The 19,858-nt window shown below is 39.8% G+C and overlaps 2 protein-coding genes across 3 annotated transcripts; one reads left to right on the top strand and one right to left on the bottom strand.

Annotated features, from left to right (window-relative positions):
• Positions 1-1,090: 1,090 nt before the first annotated feature.
• On the top strand, positions 1,091-3,778 carry LOC122780408 (angiopoietin-related protein 4-like). The gene is made up of 7 exons (XM_044043321.1): positions 1,091-1,599; positions 1,716-1,826; positions 1,923-2,007; positions 2,460-2,573; positions 2,679-2,774; positions 2,884-3,159; positions 3,264-3,778. The coding sequence occupies exons 1-7, from the start codon at positions 1,111-1,113 to the stop codon at positions 3,428-3,430; spliced, it is 1,338 nt and encodes a 445-aa protein (XP_043899256.1). The 5' UTR covers positions 1,091-1,110; the 3' UTR covers positions 3,431-3,778.
• A 1,619-nt stretch (positions 3,779-5,397) lies between these two features.
• On the bottom strand, positions 5,398-19,381 carry LOC122781334 (dipeptidyl peptidase 9-like). Of its 2 annotated transcripts, XM_044044990.1 has the most exons (21): positions 19,202-19,381; positions 17,775-17,865; positions 16,911-17,155; positions 16,053-16,165; positions 15,669-15,836; positions 15,002-15,170; positions 14,797-14,907; positions 14,095-14,223; positions 13,786-13,847; positions 13,586-13,686; positions 12,021-12,198; positions 11,721-11,880; positions 11,197-11,276; positions 10,552-10,722; positions 9,490-9,625; positions 9,249-9,394; positions 8,272-8,418; positions 7,912-8,064; positions 7,520-7,662; positions 7,188-7,299; positions 5,398-6,495 (listed from the first exon to the last, which is right to left on the bottom strand). In XM_044044990.1, exons 2-21 carry the CDS (start codon positions 17,828-17,830, stop codon positions 6,403-6,405), a joined length of 2,673 nt encoding a protein of 890 aa, XP_043900925.1. In that variant the 5' UTR covers positions 17,831-17,865; positions 19,202-19,381; the 3' UTR covers positions 5,398-6,402. The 2 variants fall into 2 exon arrangements, with proteins under 2 accessions (XP_043900925.1, XP_043900926.1); XM_044044991.1 differs by lacking the exons at positions 16,911-17,155; positions 17,775-17,865; positions 19,202-19,381 and adding an exon at positions 16,862-16,903.
• Between the last annotated feature and the right edge of the window lie 477 nt (positions 19,382-19,858).

Here is a 19,858-nt window from a genome sequence, read left to right as displayed (position 1 = left end):
AACCTGTGTACAGTATTTGTACAATGTTTGTGAAAACCGTTTTTTTTTTTTTAAAAAAAAGGCCTAAAAATACAACTTGAGCAAAGTCCAAAGTCAAAAATCCTCTGTGTCTCATCAGTGCATCACGTGCCCTGTGTCTGGGCACATGTGTGTGTGAGTGAGAGAGAGAGAGAGAGAGAGAGAGACATTTGATTCCACTGTCAGGAGTGAGTGTGTTAAAAAGCCCAAAGTTTGAACTTTCCCCTACTTCTCACAGTCACTCCTCCATTTCACGATGTTCTCCGGCATTCCTCATTCACGCTGAAGACTCACACAGTGTGCTGACTCCGTCCTCGCTCACTGAGATAAACAACAACAGACTGTCAGAGTGTCCGTGTCAGTATTCACACATGTAAAGTTGTGTATACAGCCTGTTATAGGCAGATTTAGTAACCCACTCGTATTCTTGATCTCATATTACAGTAAAATAAATGTTTTTCTTGATACTTTGACTTCCCTCTATAGTTGAGTGATCACAACAAAGGACATCCTGATGTCCTGTAAGACAAACTGTCATTTATGATTATGGAGTCAAAGTTTGATTTGTGAGCATTGTTCACTCCTATTTTGAACACAGTGGATCAAATGAGATCATAATTGGCTAATTTGATGATGTTGAGTTGTACAGTTATTCTATATATATGTACATATATTTACATATGTACACATATATATACATATATATATTTATATATACATACATACAGTACATTCATAGTATCAGCAATAATAAAAGACGTTTGTACAAGGAATTGTCATTTTACCAGCTGTGTGTGAGTGGAATAAAAGAAATGTGCATTGAGTTTGAAAAGAAAAAAGAAAAAACCTGACTTCACATCACATCCCTGTATCACTGTAACGAGTAATGCAGATGTGTCATTGCATCATGTCCTCACACGTCCCTAGAAGGATAACCACAATGAAAAACTGTCCACGCCCCCACTCAAGCTCCAGCAGCCAATCAGAGAGGACCTCTGCTGCAGCACTTCAGCTATAAAAGCCTCACCATGCCTCTCATCAGCAAACAGACACACAGACATTGACACTCTCAGCAGACGCAAAAAAAAAAAGATGAGGATGCCACAGCTCCTTGTCCTCCTCTTCACCATTTTGGTGCACGCAGCTTCTGGTTTCCCCTCTGGTGGAAAAGCTGTGCCAGGCCGGGACATATATGCTGCCTGGGACGATGTTAATGTGGTGGCTCATGGCCTCCTGCAGCTGGGCCAGGCTCTGAAGGAGAACGTGGACAAGACCAAAGTCCAGATGAGAGAAGTCAACGCCAAGCTCAGAGACTTTGGTGGCAGAGTGGACGAACTGGAAAAGAAGCAACAGCAGCAAGAAGAAGACGCTCTGCAGACCAGAGGTGCAAGAGCGGAGGAGAGGGAGAAGATGGTTGCAGGACTCGCTGACCAGGTGAGGGAGAACGTGGAGGGGGTAAAGAAGCAGAACAAGGACATCAACTCCAGAATGGACAGGCTGGAGGAGAAGGTGGATGAAGTCCTGACTGCGCCAAACCTGGACAGCAACTACAGCGATCACTCAGGAGCTCCATTTATCCAGGTGAGTGGAAAGGACTGCTGTCATGTCGTGACTTTATGTGCTGAGGTGAAGATAAAGCCAAGAACAAATCAGTGAACACTTGAATAAAAAGCTGTTTGTTTCCCTGCTGTTTCCAGAAGCTGCTGGCAGCTCAGAACAGACGCATCGACCAACTGGTGGAGAAAATCAAGCAGCAGCAAGAGAAGCTGGAGAAGCAGAGTCTGCACCTGCAAACACTGCAGAGCAAAGTGAGTCACAGTCATCACACGACCAACACTGTGTAATTCTCTGATGTCTGACACGGAGGCGATCGATACTAAAATGAACAACTGTGTTTCCTTCAGGTGAAACAGAAGAGAGTGAAATCACAAAGACACAGAGAGGAGACGGCGCTGCAGGGAGAAATGGAGCTCATCAAAGAAATACAAGGTAAGAAAGACAAGCTGATGCGGGATTTGAAATGGTTTAAGAGCGACAAAGGGGACAAAATTCTTCGGAGGATGAGGAAAGAGTTAAATGACTGATGACCACATACCAGCACAAGTTTACAGGTCACATTAAACAAACACCTCTTTCAGTTTGTGTCAGCCAGCGACAAATGATTTACAGTCAGTGCCAGTGACATAAAAGCAAAAACATTCACCTTTGCACCTGATTTCTTTGATACGTGACTCGCTGGCAGAGCAGCTCACAGTCCAAAGATCAGGAGAATGAGGACAACTGAAAAACATACACTCACACCTACTGTACTTTATGATTGTAGGCCACAGCGAGACTTTTTATCACCTTCTTTCGGACACATTCTTTTTTGTCCAGAGAGGAAATGACAGTTTATATTGAGATCAGTCTAATCTGGTTTTTCTGTGTTCTGATCTTCTCAGATTTGCCCAAAGACTGCAACGACGTGTTTGTGCGAGGACAGCGAACCAGCGGCGTCTACACAATCCAACCCAACAACAGCCCGCTGTTCAAAGTCCTCTGTGAAATCACTTCAGGTGAGTCGACAAGGAAATCAACAAACACAAACATGAAATATGTTTCTTTTTCTGAATTATGTGTGATGTGCTTTTGACTCAACCTTTGCTCTGCTCTCTCTGCAGAAGGAGGATGGACTGTCATCCAGAAACGTCACGATGGATCCCAGAAGTTTAATCAGCAGTGGGACAGCTATAAGAAAGGCTTTGGCAGCATCGATGGTCAGTATAGTATAGTTACATCAAAATGTTCAACAACAATAATAATAATAATAAGTTGTTAATGTTTCTTTAGCGGCAAATATTTAACCTGACCTTTGTCGCCCCTCAGGTGAGTTCTGGCTGGGCCTGGAGAACATTCACTCTCTCTCCAAACAAGGCCAGTACGTCCTGCAGGTGGAGCTCTCTGATCAGGCGGGAGAGCGACAGACGGTGCGTTATCAGTTCCGTCTGGACGGAGAAGAGAAGAAGTTCACCGTCCACCTGGAGCAGGAGACGTCGCCTGGACATCAGGGGGAACATGTCATGTCCACTGGTCTTCCCTTCTCCACCGCTGACCAGGACAACGACCTCGCTGCAGGCGTCAACTGTGCTGAGCTGCTCTCAGGTACGAATGCCTCATCCTGTTGCACATGAAAACTTGGGGGAAAAAAAGAGAATGAAATGAGAAAGTAGCGTTGTGTTTTTAACGTGGATGCTCTTTTGTTGCAGGTGGATGGTGGTTCAGCAGCTGTGGGGAGTCAAATCTCAACGGCAGATTCCCTGGAGAGTCAAATGTGGACCAGAGTCAGACAATGTTCTGGATGTCGACAAGAGGACAGAGCAGCTCTCTGAGGACCACGCTGATGAAGATCACACCTGTCACCATAAAACAATAAGCTGCTCAGTCTGTCGCAATAATGTTCCGACAGAAAAAAAAAAGACTTAAAGACTGAAATGACTACACTTGAGTAGTAAGAAGATGAATAATCTCTCCTGAGGTTCTGATATTTCTATGCTGTGCCATATGATAACAAGTTATCACACACATTCGGTCATGTTGACTGAAGCAACATTATTCCCTTTGTAAGGGTGTTTTATATATGTATATATGTATATATACTGTTTTTATACAACTGCTGTATGTTTTTATTCAAATAGAGTTTCTGACTGTCATACACTTTGAATTTAATTTTCTATATTTCATTTATATGATGTAGAAGAAAATAAAGATTTTAAAGGGTAAATTAAGTGTGGCTCTTCACTCACAGACCTGTCACTTGAAATATGACATTTGACAAACTGACAGGTGGGTTTAGTATGAATAAAGAAGACATTTTCTTATCATGAAAGAGTGATGAGTGACACAGTGGACATAAGCACCAAATCGCCCTGTGATGGAATGGACGTGTCCAGGGAGGGTGTACTCTGACTTTCGCCCCCTACGTCAACTGGGATTGGCACCAGTGAGCCCCGCGACCCTCATGTGAAGGATAAAAGGGGTAGAAGATGAGAATCTTGTGGTTCTTAAGGTTACGGGACACTTTAAGGTGCATTTTCAGTTGCTAATGCCATGAACCAACCTGAGACACACAGAAAACAACAGATTTACACATTTAACAAAAAGCCCAACTGATAAGGTTAACATCTCCCTAAGTGTGTGATATCTTACACCTGTGTTTGCTGCTATATCTGACAATCAAAACAGCCTTTTTCCAGCTGGGAACTTAAGTCACAAAATAATACATATGAACTAAATGATGGAGGTAGCAGAAGATGGACAAACCCCCGTCTGCTGTGATTTGCCTTGCATTACAGCAGCTTTATTTACAGAAAAACAACCACAGACATTAAACATTACAATCACAGACATAAAAACATATATTATAAGATGAGCAGAAGATGATGGTCACGGCTCCTTAAAGTTCCATATTTAGTTTCAAGATTGACTCAAAGCTACAAAGGCATTTTTCAGTCAAACCTTATTAAACTGTGGAACCCTGAACCTCCGGTCTGGTGGTGCTAGTCTGTACTCATGGTTCAGGACATGGTTTGGGTCAGAGTTTGGATTCCAAAATATTTCTGCAGTCTTACAGTACTGCAGATGACCTATAAAACGAAACAACAACTTGTTTACTTGTCCCAAAAGACCCAAGGCGTCGGAGGAAATAGATAATTTGCAAACCAGTTCAACATGGTCTCTCCATGAAAACAGAAGGTCAGTCGTGACACCCGAGTATTTAGAAGATACTATAGTACCTTTTTCTTCTTCATTCATTCAAATGTCTTCATTACTACTAAAAAGAAAGCTATCAAACATCAAGAAATGGCAGAAAACATATTTATGCTGGTTTCAACTTCACATGTTCCATCCTTTATCCTTTTCATTATTGTCAAAATAAACAAACAAGAGAGGAACCTTAACGCTTCCACAACACCAGGATTGTTTCAGCACTACTGCCACTTGCTGGAAAAATGATTGCAAAAACGTCCACATGTCTTGGATTTCTTCAAACTAAAACAGCGTCTAATTTTTCTTTGTATGCAATGTTCAATTGTTTTGTTGCATCCGGGGTTCTACCTCTGTTTGGATCAAAATATACACTTTCCACTACGATAACAAGAGCTGTGTTAACAGTCTGTGGATGCAGTAATAAACATGACTTGACTCAGGTTGTGTCAGTGTTGATAAGAACCACCTGAAGTCAAAACATTTGCATTTTCTTTATAAATCCAGTTCATTTGCTGAGGTTATTTTCATTTACTAACATACTTGAGTTTTACATCCCTGCTCCAAACTCAAAACATACACCAGAGGGTTGTCACAAGGTTAAATACATGTCCACAAAACGACCACTTTTTCAGATATTGTTCACTTCATGTTTATTTCTTCTTGATTTCAGTACAGATGATGGTAGTTCATCTTGACGATGGTCATCAGACGCCCACATATAAAAAATGCTTCTTTTTTTTTTAAATCACTGTAGGGCCTCGGATAGATTCCCTGATATAAACTATAAGAGCAGGCACCCATAAGCGCTTACAAGGCACCTTGGACCAACCGCTGTGGAACTTATTTTCTCATAGTTCAGTCTGTTGGCACCAGGGGCAAATAATGTGCAAAAGTCGGTCGTCAGCAGCAGAGGATAAACAAAGAAGTTCCCACAGATTTAAAGCAAGCAGCCGTGGGGGAAACAACAAGAGCTCACAACATATTTCCACCAGATATGGATGCATCAAAATTCAATAAAAGATTTTTTGGAATGATACACAATAAAAAAAAAATTATACACATTTGTCTTAAAGAATCATCTACAAGGGAAAAAAAAGAGGCTTGTTTGTATACGTTCTTGTGGAGGTTTATGTTTTCTAACTGCTCCAGTGTTTCTTCACGGAAAAAGGAAACTAAGGCGAGAGTCAACACAGCTTCTCTCTCTCTTTTTGTGTTTGCATTGTTGAAGTTGGATATGTGAAAGATGCATTAGAAAAAATGCGATAATATAAGTTTGCATCACTCAGTCTGCCACCAAGTCAGAAAGCCTCAAGTCTCTTTGTTTACATTAAACAGCGCCCTCTGCTGGTTCCGCAGATATAACACTAAGCTTCAACACCACAAGACACTCATTTATGACAGTGACATTAACATCTATATTGTACTAATCTTATGTCATGATTCAGTGACGCTAAAAAGAAACATCACCATTGATTTAACGACTGTTGAGGTGTGGTGAGGTTTGGCGGAGCCTCCATTGAGGATTTAATAAAATCAAGTGAAAAAATGTTTCAATAAATGGAGGAACGTGAAGGAGGAAGAGACGAGGAAAGGTCAGGGTGCAAAGAAGGAAAGATTCAGATTGTGTAGAAAGGCTTATCAGAGGTTTTCCTGGAGGAAGTGCAGCAGCGTAATCTCGTAATGTTCTCCAGACTCTGGACATCGAATGCTGTGTCGCTCGTTGGGATAAACCTGGAAGTATGGAAATACACAAAAGCACAGATTAACAACGTGGGAAAATATCTGGATAGATTTTCGTGGGATACTTTTTGCTCTAAAGAAATGATCATTTCAAAGTTTGTAAGGTTCTTTTCATGACTAATGGCAAATTAAAAAGAAAAAAAATATGCTAGAATTTGAAAACTTTACAAAAAAAATCAGTTTCACATTAACACAGACATAAATCTTCTTTGTAACAAGTTGTTTGAATAATTAAAATAAAAAGCTTGATGACACAAAAAACTAGGACTGAAACAATTACTTGATGGATTAATAATTGATTATTAATCAATTACTAAACTAAACGTAGTAACTAAATTAAACGTCAACTATTTTGATAATTGATAAATACTATAATTTTTCTGATTTTTTATTAAACTTGAATATTTTCTGGTTTGTTTGCTCCATATAACAAATAAATCATTACAACTGAATCATTTCGGTTTGTGGACAAAACAAAACACTTAATCATCTTAATCTTAATTTCCAGGTTTGAAATTTGAAGGACCAAACGAATACTTGATTAACCCAGAAAATAATCGAAAGATTAACTGAATATGAAAATAATCGTTAGTTGCAGCGGTACAATGAACCCTTTCAAATTATCACACCTAGAGAGAGCGATGAATCAGAACCAGTAACAGCAGTAAAGTAAATCCTCTTACCTGCAGGCTGTATGGTTTCCCTGCCCGAATGAGTTGAGACACCAGGAAATTAGTGTGGAAAAAGTGCACATTTTCATCGAGAAATCCGTGCAGGATCAGCAGTCTGTTGGGCCTGTGATGTACAGAGGAAAAAAAACAACATTTAACTGTTAGAACAGCAGAGACAGAATTTAAATGTACACTTACACACATTGCCCTTCATGACAAGACGTATAGACTGCACTATAATTACTATAATCAAGTTGGAGTCTAATTTACTTGATGGACACAAACATGACACAGAATCAAAAGCTTCATTATAAGAATGTGTACATTAAAATCATGGCTCTCACTCATTTGGGAGTTTGTCAACATGCAGGGCAACAGAACAAGCCTGGTATCCCTGCTGGTTTTTTTCAGGCGTGTCCAAATATCGTTCCGTGTAGCCGGTGTCGTAGGCCATCCACAATGTCACCGGCGCTCCTGCAATGGCAACCTAGAAAAAGAAAAAAGCGATTTCAAATTCACCATTTTTATTTCTTACTTCAAACAAGCTGAGAGTTGACAAGATTAAATCCCTAAATTAAACACATTTAATTAACTGGAGGTGTAAAGTATGCATATTTTCCATTTATTAATTTGATAAAGTCTGCATTTGAATCCCAACCAAATGTCCTGACGTGTCCCCTAATACACCACTGTCATTTTGTTAATAAAAACAATACCAAGTGTGCATGGTTTTGACCTTGAAGATGTCGGGTTTATGAATGAGGCCCATGAGTGAGAGGAAGCCTCCGTATGACCAGCCGTGGATGGCGACACGATTCAGGTCCACAATCTTGTATTTGTCAGCTACATACTGCAAACCCTCCACCTGGTCTTCAATCTCCACCTGTCCCTGCGCACAAGCAAACAAAAGTGTACTCACTTCATACAATATGCACAAAAAGCATTTCTCTCAACAACATTGCACTTAAAAACCTCAACATTCTTACATTGTTCTATATATGTCAAACATTAGGAAGCAGGAAACTGCTCTGACTTCATCACTATAGACGCTCGATATATATAATATATAATAATAATACAATATAGATATAAATACCATTTTGTCCTTTACAGCTCCTTCAAACCGGAGTCCTCGCTGACACGAACCTCGTCCATCGATGACAAGCACCACATAGCCCAGAGATGCCAGAGTGTTCAACCGCAAATATTTCACTCCTTTATAAGAGTTATTCACTAACTGCACCTGGAAGAAGACAAGTGAACTCTCGTCAGTTTCACAAAAGCACACTGCAACACAAAGTTTGCACAGACTCCTGATCGTTAACCTGCACTACATCTGAAGTGTATGTAGTGCTTTAATTGTACATAGTTGAACAATTGAACAGTATTTTCTATCTGTGTGTAACGTCCCTCAAGTTCAGCACTGTTATCAAGCACTATAGGGAAACTAATCTGCAATTAAGTAAATTTAAATTACACACAATCATGTAAGATTCTGTAATATTACTGGATAATAATCCTTATTACTGAAACCCATTTTTACTCTATGGCTTTTGACCCAGGATGAGACGTTGATTTTATCTTTTTTATAGTTTCATTGTATGACTTGTGATGTTTTTATACTTTCTACAGTATTTTATTGTATGTTTTATTGTTTGTTCTTAGGTGTATTAAGTCTCACGTTTTTATATTTTATTTATCTTTGATGTACAGTACTTTCAGTTTCAGCTGTTGTTGTTGTTTTTAAAGTGCTATAAATAAAGTTGGATTGGATTATTATGTTTACATTAAAACAGTAGTGTGTGAGATTCCCTTCCAATGTGTCAGTGGTCTATTATAATACATTGTAATGCATTCGTGGATCATATTTGCAAACTTTAAGCAATAAGAGAATACACGTAGGTAGATGCAGAAACACTAAAGTGTACTGTAAAATTGTCCTTAGTTTTTGCTGTTTTTTTCCATCATCAATTAAATATTTTACAAATAAAACAAAGGCAATTGTTTTGCAAATCAATTCAAACAGTTGAGTTACCAATCAATTGTCTGCTTTTAAAGGGGAAGAGATCAAACCTGCGGACCACCATAGACAAAGACGACAGTGGGATGCTTCTTGCCAGCGACCAGGTTGTGTGGTTTGTACAACATGCCGTACAACTTGAAGCCCGACTTCCCCGTGAAGTTAAAAATCTCCGGAGGACTGTGGTCGAACGGAAAACCTGAAACGAGACGAACAAGAGCAGAATTTCTTCAGAACGTCTCACAGTCGATCGACACCGTGCTGTCTGTGATAAACAGATAAACCGCTCGGTACCAGAAGACTCCATCATGCTCGCCCAGAACTGCGGCTCTTTGTGTAGCGGGTCACTGTCTGAGCCGGTCAGCTTGAAGATGTGGACACAGGGTGAGGAGGACAAGCTGCTGTAATGGCTGATAAACATGTCAAATGTCTGTGTGGAAGAAACAGAAAAAATCAGTTTGATTAATTATTTTGCAATGGTTTTGTTTTTGTGTTTACAAGTGTAGTTTAAACCCCTAATGCAAATTAGATTCTAATGTTTATTGGAAGAAACTGAATACACTGCCCATAAGTAAGTTTGTATGGTGGTATATAATCCCTTTAAAATCCTATGTAGCCTTAGAATAACCCCTTTTATATGCACTTAAAATAAGAGGCTTGCTTTACAGAGGCTACCATCTAAAGCTGATGTGTTTTAAGGGCAGCCCAAACAAAACAACACAAGTGATGGTTAATGGCTTTACCCACAAATCCCAAAGAGTCCTAAAGAGAGAGTGGACACAGTGGTGAAAAAGTATTTACAACATAGGTCTCAAACTGTTATGCAAGTTATTTCTGTATCTTATTTTTAGTAATGGCTTAATCTTGCATCGTAAATACATTGTTATTGTGAGCTATGTGTCGCTGAATATCAACACAGACACTTTTATACTGAAATTCTGTGAAATGTCTATCATTGCCATATCGCAATGTAATTTGCGATATGGCAATATTGTAAAATTGTACAATAACGATATCATTTTACACGTATATCGTCTGTACTCCTACAAAATAGTTGCTTTTTTCCAAAAAAAGGAGAGCCCTGGTTCACAACCTTTCTGTTATGTGAAGACCACCATAATTCCCTGGCAGTGGAGTCATCCATCCATTTGTTGTGGTCTACACTCACCATTAGATGTCACTAATTCTTGCACATTTAACCTTTAAATGTCTTTAAAACAAGTTCAAAACTACTGGTGACCTGAGTAGCCTTCTATGTGAAAACATGCGTCTCAACAGAGGTCTAAACCCAGAGGAAACGCATGTCAAACCATACTATAACTCATTATAGATTTGTGTGTGTGTGTGGTTGGATACCTGGCTCACGGAGCAGCTGTGGGAGAACCCAGGTTTGGTCAATCTGACGATTTCACCAGGAGAGTCGTAGCTCACCACGTACAGATGATGTTCCAGAGGAGAGTCTTTGGTTCCCTGGAAATAAACCAGCTTTGTTGCCTCATCCACCCAAATCTGAGGACTAGAGGAACGCTAAAGCAAACACCACAGAGGAAGAAAGACGGTTGTTAAGTTTTTTTCTGAACTGCACTTCAATTTATTTATATAAGTTCCATTGTACATCCACATCTAATGTTATGTTTACCTTTCTTCATAGTTTGTAAAATAATGTTCTTTTCAGGTAATATAAAAAAGGATTATCTTAAAATCAAATCAATTGAAATGTTCTATTTTGTTTATTTCAATGTTCTATGTTGTTTATTTCAGAGTAATGTTCTGATATTCGTCACACACATAAATGCGAGAATGTAAAACATTAGGCACCACCCACATCAAAAACAGAAGTCTTTTTTAATATTTTACTGTCAATTGAAAACGTACAAAATGTCTGCATTTAGAAAATGCAGCCTAAACCTGTCCCATGTCTGCATCTTGTTGTCAAATACCCATGATGCAGTGCACTTTCAAACTACTCAGTTGAACCAGTAACACAGTAAAATGCTTCACCTTTGCTCCGTGATTGGCCAGCACCTCCCACTCCCCACTGGTTACAGTCACTTCCTCTCTGACTGGACACTTGAAGTCATCTGAACACAAGAGCAGCACAAATGTCACGTAAGTGGGTCAGACAAGTTTTTTTGTGGTAATAGTCCACCCATTTAACATCCATAATCACTATATAATTAACAACTAAATGGATCACAACACTATGACATAATCAGTGGATAATATTAACCAGAAAACTAATATGAAGAGGGACTAACTCCCAGAAAATACAGGACTTGTTAATGACATTATAGGATAAGGTAGGAAAACTTTTTCAAAACTACACTGTGCTTTGTACTAAAGTCAATGAATAAAGTTATGTTATTTCACATTTCTACTACATAGATGACCCAGCTTTGATAGACATTCATCTTGACTTTAAGATGTAGAAACTGATTTTTTGTTGGTATTTTTAAAACTTGACAATCAACTATATTTCTAGGGACCCTGCCACATGTGAGGCCATGTTCTTTACACAGCGTTACCTTCAGAGTGTGTGTAGCCTTTAGCCCAGTGATAACTGCCCTGCTGTAACACTGACGTAATCTTATACAGGTGGCAGAAGCCTGTTTTCGACTCGTTCACAGTGATGAAGGTGATCTCGTCGTCGCTGGTTTGGATGAAAGGATAGAAGATGTCATGGACCTGGAGGACAAACAGAAATTATTATGTTTTTCCCCCTTGATAAATATTTATCAAAAGCAAAACAGTAATTATGCAGCTGACACTGATAAGAACAGACTGTGTCAGACATGACAGGTAAGGAGTTAAAGATCAAGCCTTACATTAATCCAGATGTCACTGGTCTCTTGGTAGATGATGAATGGTTGGATCATGTCTCCCAGGTCCTCCAGACTCTTTTTTCTGCTGGCTTCATCCTGATGTGCAGGGACGAAGAGTGATGGAGGGAGGAGAACCAACTGGAGATGCTGCTGTCGTCGATCCATAAGAACCACCCACGCACTGACACAGGGAGAGGTGTGAAATGTGTACCATGTTACCTCAGTCTGGGTTTTAGAGGTTCACTTTTGTTTTTAAACAAATTTTATTCCATTCAGTAGATATGATACAGAAAATTATATAGATTTTTCAATCAACAGCCAATTTTTTTAATTAGACAACCAATATAGTGGTTGAAGTGCTTTTATATGAACATTACATTATGACATTACATGTCATTTAGCAGAGGCTTTTATCCAAAGCGACTTACAATGGAATTAAGTACAATCAGCCAGGGGTGGGATCGAACTTGCGACCATGATGTCTTTTCGCACACAGGGTAGGGTCTTAACGACTGAGCCACTCCACCCCATAATAATATATATGAAAAATAATAATAATAACAATAATAATAATAATCATGAATCTAAATGAATATATATTACATTCCATACATTTTAACATGGACACTACTTTTATGAAAAGGTTTTACTCTTGATTTATCAAATCTGAATCTCTGTTCTGGCACGGATCACTGGATAATGGATGACCTGCAAGAACTATATCTGGTCAGGTGTTTGATAAAAGCTCACTCTATCCTGGCTGACCTCTACTGACTGGATAATTTTGTGACTTTTGTGAAGTTGAACATGCCAGGCAACAAGTCGAGATTGTCACTCACGACGGAATATTATGGACACATGTATAGACACATATGGAGTCTGATTGACTGTCTAGAGCTAGACTGCATCTCTGAGTGCTACCTGATGCTGAAACATGTTTTTGTCAAAATGTCATAAGAAAAGAATAATTATGTATTGTATGATGAAAAACGGTATTCTGTGGATAATGGGGGCGGGACTAGATAAGCTTTTTGCTTCTCCCGCTTTCCCTTTCGGTTATGTGTATTGTGTGAACTACACTACGATGATGTGTGATGAGTGATCTAACTGACATGACCGAAATAAACATATAAATAAATAAATAAATAAATCATCACCTGAGGGACCAGTTCATGTTCATCGGGGTGCAGATGCACCATGGCCAGGTGCAGAACAAACAGGTTCAAATCATCATTTATTCCTGCAGTAATCAGCCGTCTTAATGGATCTTAAATGTGATTCCACGTTTATTCTATTATTGTATTTAATATTTGTTTCCTGTGATGTGGCACTCATACGTAGACACACTGAACATTACATACTCTTATGTTGGATCCACACATAGTGTAGGAGTCACATTAATGCTTGACAGTGGGCTTTGTTAAAGTGATTATGAAGTGATGTGATTCCTTAGCAATATGAACCAACAGACCCATGGTGATGTTCCATTCAAAGTGAATGAGAAATGTTTTAGTTGACACCTCTACCACATATGTGTGAGTCCAGCATTAAGAGAAGAAGAAACTTACTATTTGCCATCTTTTGTCCATCCAGCTCTGGTGATATATTCAGCACCAGGGAAAAGACTGGTGAACGATACAGGCAGCTCCTTTTCCTGCGTGCTGATTATCTGAAGAAAAAAAACAACACATCACAAAGCTCACTATAGCACAAACTGTTACAGTGTTATATTCACTGTGGGTGGATTAATCAACAGATGACCACTCACTTTGCCGAGATTATCCATCCTGATTTCTGCTAGTTTGAGAGTAATATCGGGATTCTTGCTACCTGAAAGTAAATAAAACGGAGTTATAGCAAAAGATAATTCTTTAAAACAGTTAGAAAACCTAAACACTAACTTGTTTATTTAAAAACACAAACATCCCCCTTTTGGAATAAGTATCTTTATGTTTATAAAAATACTGTTGCATTAACAACATAACTTTTTTCTGTTGACAAACTATTCTAATGTTGACTAATAATTGTTGCAGCTCTAAACATTACACCAAGTTTTTTTTAGTTAGTTGCTGCATACCTGCACGTGGGTATCTGTAGACATCGGTCTTACGTTCCTCCAGAGCCGGAGACGGGACATGGATGATCTCAACTTCAGTCTCGTCCACCTCCTCATATAAAATCTGTAAAGTCTTACCTCCATCTGATTCTGAGCCAAACACACGACAGGAGAACAGGCACAAATTAAAAGAAAGATTTACACAAGTTACACTAAAGACCGGGCCACTCGGTGGTGTAGTGGTTAGCACTCTCGCCTTGCAGCGAGAAGACCCGGGTTTGAGCCCCGGTTGGAACAAGGGCCTTTCTGCATGGAGTTTGCATGTTCTCCCCGTGTGTGCGTGGGTTCTCTCCGGGTTCTCCGGCTTCCTCCCACAGTCCAAAAACATGCAATGTGGGGATTAGGTAAATTGGACACTCTAAATTGACCATAGGAGTGAGTGTGAGAGTGAATGGTTGTTTGTCTCTAGCTGTGTGTGGCCCTGCGATGGACTGGCGAACTGTCCAGGGTGTACCCCGCCTATCGCCCGATGTAGCTGAGATTGGCACAGCACCCCCCACGACCCTCTGGAGGAGGATAAAGCAGTTAGATGATGACTGACTGACTGACACTAAAGACCACTTTTGGACTCAAATATTATATCCCCCGCCATGAAATTCCTAATAAATTTGACTAATTACTATTATTTTGCATTTTTGTAGTGTGTGTGTACTCCTCACTCACCTTCTGAAGCAGCTGGTGACCACCAGTATCCAGTGAAGCGATCAAACTCCTCCTGTGTAACAAACGTGGCTATACCAGCAGATTTGGGGTCCTCTTTTGGGTTATTGATACCTGAACGTTACAAATAGATCATTAGAAAACACTGTGGAAAAAAACCCAGAATACCAGATGAGACTGAGTGTGAGTGACATGATTCATTCCTGACCTTTGTGACAGAAAGTGAGCCTCCTCTCTTCACCTGTCTTGATACTGGTCACCCAAATGTCATTGTTGTTGATGAAGCTAATAAAGTCGGGGTCCCCAGGGCAGATCTTGGGGTCCATGCGTGTGCCGGAACTTTGGCTTTTAATCTCTATGGGACTGACTGGAGCAGTCTGCACATACATGCAGAGAAAACAGAGGAAAACAAAGCTCAATCACCTACGATGACAGAGATTAACAACCCACAAACCGCTCTTCTAACATAACACTGATAACTGATTTTACATTGGTTTATCCTCCTTTTTACATAAACTAAACTAAGAACTATACTTCTTAGCTTATTAAAGGCTTTATATGTTAAAATAAACCTGTATTTTTTAAAAAAATGTATTCCCATATATTTGGTTATTAATGTGTAAAGTGTAAAAAGAGCTAAACAGTGCGCTAATACCAACCTTATGACAGTGTTACTTAATTCAGTGTTTGCCAACCCTGGTCCTCAGGGAACACTGCACTGCATGTTAGTCAGCTCGTCACCAAGCTCTGCAGAAGCCTGGTAACTAGCTGTTCATCTGAATCAAGTGTGTTGGAGCAGGGCAACATCTAAAACATGCAGGGCAGTGTTCCCTGAGGACCAGGGTTGGGAAACACTTAATTGTCCTTTAACTCACAATGTTGTTTCTGATTTCATGGCAGTAGTACAGACTGCTGTTAGCCTGGAACAGGAAGAGGCCACTGGGTCGGTGATAGTCATAGGAGGTAATACCAGAAACCCCCAAACGCTTCCTCTCTCGCAGTAGCTCCTCCTCCAGGGAGATGCCCCTGCTGTGTGGACTGGCCTGAGGTCAGAGATGACAGGAGGGTGCATAACAAGACGATGTTGGCCGAGCAAGTACAGGGACAGAGAGAGTTTGGTCAGGGTAAACACACCCAGAAATTCAACCTCAGTGGAGAAATTTGCTACCATGATTAACAGCTTCTAAATTGTCTAAAGAATGAAATATCTGGTGAGAATAGCATCAGAGAGGAGGACGAGGAGGAAGGATTCTCCTCACCTGAAAGTGATTAAGCATCTGTTTCCATGACAAAACCAGCAGTGCATCTTTCCTGATCTTCTTCGGAATGTCTGAGTAGAGTAAAGCATTTTCTCTGCTGGCGTACGACATTCCTGTTAGAAAGAAAATACAAGTCCAAGTAAAGCTAAGCTTTTGTGTTGTAGATGAGCTCGGGTTTGAGCCGAGTTTAGATCAGACAGCATGTGATCAGACCACATAGAATGGATGTTAATGCCAGGTCAAAACGAGGTCATAAAGACAAATAACTTTTGTAATGTTGCTTATTAGGATTGATTAGCAAAAAGTGATGAACTGATTTAAGCTAAAAATAAATTCAACTTATCAAGTGGTGTAGTCATGAAGTGAGTTATCACAGATTCTACAGACTCTACCAGGCACACATTACAAAATTCAATACCGGTCTGCAAACTAATATCACACATCAGATGTAACTGCTTGAGATGTGGAAGCTAAGAAACTGAGACCATTCTGCAGACATTCTGTGCAAGGCAGCTGCAACAGAAATACAGTATGTACAGAGTATAATGGTGTTGACTTTCATTTTTATCTCCAGCACACACACTGAATTACATTCACTGCAGATCTTCAGAATTCAAATGAGCAGGAAAAAAGTTCCTGGCTGGCAACTCTGACTCACCAGCTGTGTCCACAGATTATTCACAGAAGCATGCTACTTCTGAAGCATCTTACTGTGGTTTCCACAACTCACAATTCAAACGTCTACACGACAGAATTCTGCCCGACGTTCTTAGTTTCTGACATTTATCGTAGAAAGTGAGATTATTTGCCTGTGAATTAATCCATCACAGAGCCTTGGGTTCACGTCTCCCAGCTCACCAAGGTAGTAGATACGATGAGAGTGTGAGCTGGACTCATCCCTCTGGATCCACTGGAAATCATGTGGCGCCTTGTTGATGAACATGCCAGTGTTCTGGCGGCTGTTGTGAATGATCTTCCGAAGGCCATCCCATGTGTTTTTCCCCACTTGGAAGTGGATGGGGTTCACGTCCTCCATCTCCACCACCTCCATGCTGTCCGACAGCTCGTCCACCCCTGTCATACCTACTGCTGCTTCTCGGATGCTGAGGACAGACACTCACGCTGATCAGGATTTACAGGTCTATGAATGCGCATGTTTACTTTCCAAATAAATATGTGCAAAGCTAGTTTTATAAAGATTTTAAACCTGGGGTTTATTCTCAAATGGATTTGACACTGGCAACCTTAATATGCAGTGTATTTTGTTCACACGAGTTATACATCAGTTCTGATTATTTTTCTTAGTTTAATGCGTTAATTAATGTAGTGAGTCTGCTCGTCTCTGCAGCTCTAAGGTTCTGGTTGCTTTGCGATGAGTGACATAACAGGAGCAAGACACTCAAGCGCCTCGTTAAAAAAACGTCTGACGTCTTCAAGCATTTAGGCGCTGCATGTGAAAGGTCCCTTTTTGTAAAAAAAAAAAAAAAAAGAGGATGTTAGTTCTTTCTTGTGTAGTCTATTTTCCAACTTTAATAAAAGTCCACCAAATTTATAATACATTAATACTGAAATCCAAATGCCAAAAGTGTCAAGTAGCAAGTGTTTGCTCCTTAGGGCTTGATCAAGCAAAGACAACAGAAATGCCTTAGTTAAAATATTTCACGAAAATGACAAACTAAGTTAATGTGGTTTAGGGAACTGCAAGTAAAAAATGTTTCATACCTTTCCACGCCGTCCTCTGTGTTGTCTGCGATTTTCCTCCTCTTTACTCTGTGCATTAACTGTTCAACTATCCAGGGCCAGATCTGACACCCTAGTATGTGGAGAGAAATAAAGATGTGAAACAAATGTCTATTTAAAGTTCACAGTCGCTCCAGATCTCACCATGGCAGCACCTGGTCTAACTGACATTGCATTAACAAAACTGATAAACAAAAAGTAACAACAAAAAATGTGATCCTGTCCTACACAAAGCTCACATGCTATCAACAGTGAAACTATTACTGAAGTGACGGCCCCATTCAGAGCTGATGTCTCTTTGCTGCTTCATTGATGAGCCGCTGTTGTTCACCGCTGCTTGTCCAGCTGTGAGTTACTTCTGATGTGAAATCTCCCTCTTTGTAATACGGCATCAAGACCCTTTGTGGCCTTGCAACGTCTGTGCCATGACTGTGGCAAATGTTACACTGTTACTCTAAATTTTACTGCAGACCTTATACTGTAGGCCAGGATGTTTTGATGCCTACACAGTTCCCTTCACTTTGTAGAGAAAAACATAGAGACAAACAAGCATTCACACTCACTCACACTTACTCTCACACCTGCAGTCAATTTAGTGTGTCCTATTTGCCTAATCCCAAAATCTGCATGTTTCTGGACTGTGAGTGGAAACTGGAGAACCTGGAGAAAACACGGGGAGAACATGCAAACTCCATGCTGAAAGGCACTTGTTCTGACTGGGTCATGAACCCAGGTCGCCTTGCTGCAAAGGCAGGAGTTTTAACCACTAAACCAACTGTGTGGCCCATTTTGTGCACCTAAAAACAATAAAATTATGGAATCATACATATTGTGCCTACAGGGCAACACCCCTGCAAATAAACACAATAAACTATTTAGTGCTAGACTGTTCTTAAATTAATGTGTATTTACCTTTAAAACAATCATCCTTTATTAAAACGATCCTGTTTTAATTGATTGATATTATTTTATGACAAATTTAAAAGCCACCTTAGTCACTTAATACTGGCACCAGGACTGATTTTTTGCAGCTGATGTTTGTTTTGCAAAAAAAAGGTATGATTGACACAAATTCCATCCAAAGTAAGCAAGGCTGTCAAATAAATGCAGTGTGCTGAGGTAATAAAGCAGCATTAACACAACATAATGAGTCGATTTCTTGATATTTTCATCACATTTAAAACATAATCATCTCTGGCAGCGTCCTGTCAGCTAATGCACAGTGCATGCCCTTTAAATTCACTAGTGTGACTGAAATGACTCGAGTCTTATTTCCATTTGACATGATCAATCCCTCATCTACTGTGATGATGCTAACACGTTAGCTTCTCGTTAAACGGAGAATAACGACTCGATAGCTAATGACACTTTCGGTTAATGCAGGTAAAAAAACACCTCTAACAGCTTACGCGTTCTAGCCGCAGACCCGTCGAGACTCCCCTGTCCCTGTGTCGAAGAAACGCCCGCGTGGAAATCTCAGTAAGATTAGCTGAAGTCAAATATTTTCAATACGGGAAGGTAGTTAGCTTGGTGCTAACATGCTAAGAACTAGGAAATGACTTGGGGAATCAAACATAGAACAACCTCTAACCCGGATATGGTCCGTCAATCTTGGGACTGTTTATGATTATTCAACATTACCCACAGGCAGTCATGTCTTTCTCGATTTGTAGAATGAATTACTTTTAAAAATCTAATAAAGTTCTTAGGAGTTGGTTATGATCATTCACTATATATGCCAGTGATTCAGCTTCTTACATCAAACATGCAACTGATTGTTTTCACAAATGATTATCTTCATTTGAATAATCAATTATTTTCGCAATGAAGACTTTAGTTGTTCAGTCTATGAATAAATAGGAAAAAATAATGATCTAAACCACAGCAAACTTGCTAATCACCATACTGGCAGATGGGATTACTGCAATTATCAATGTGATTTCTGCACTGCTCAAGTGTGGATATTTTAATGTATGACAACAGTACATTTTGTAGAATAACTTTAGAACAATAACACATAATGTCTTGAATAATGTTTCTACAATAGCTGCCATTTCTGTCCAAAC

The sequence above is a fragment of the Solea senegalensis genome, linkage group LG14 (genome assembly GCF_019176455.1).
Source record: "Solea senegalensis isolate Sse05_10M linkage group LG14, IFAPA_SoseM_1, whole genome shotgun sequence".
Lineage (NCBI taxonomy): Eukaryota > Metazoa > Chordata > Actinopteri > Pleuronectiformes > Soleidae > Solea > Solea senegalensis.
Note: the sequence above shows the minus strand (reverse complement) of the source record. Positions and strands in the feature narration are given on the sequence as shown.

Excerpts from the sequence above, each read along its gene's own strand:
- LOC122780408 (XM_044043321.1), top strand. The coding sequence starts at position 1,111 with ATGAGGATGCCACAGCTCCTTGTCCTCCTCTTCACCATTTTGGTGCAC. Across the intron at positions 1,827-1,922 it reads TGCAAACACTGCAGAGCAAA|GTGAAACAGAAGAGAGTGAA; the intron begins GTGAGTCACAGT and ends TGTTTCCTTCAG. Across the intron at positions 2,008-2,459 it reads GCTCATCAAAGAAATACAAG|ATTTGCCCAAAGACTGCAAC; the intron begins GTAAGAAAGACA and ends TGATCTTCTCAG.
- LOC122781334 (XM_044044990.1), bottom strand. The coding sequence starts at position 17,830 with ATGCACAGAGTAAAGAGGAGGAAAATCGCAGACAACACAGAGGACGGC. Across the intron at positions 16,166-16,910 it reads TCATCGTATCTACTACCTTG|GAATGTCGTACGCCAGCAGA; the intron begins GTGAGCTGGGAG and ends TCTTTCTAACAG. Across the intron at positions 13,848-14,094 it reads CTACAGATACCCACGTGCAG|GTAGCAAGAATCCCGATATT; the intron begins GTATGCAGCAAC and ends ATTTACTTTCAG.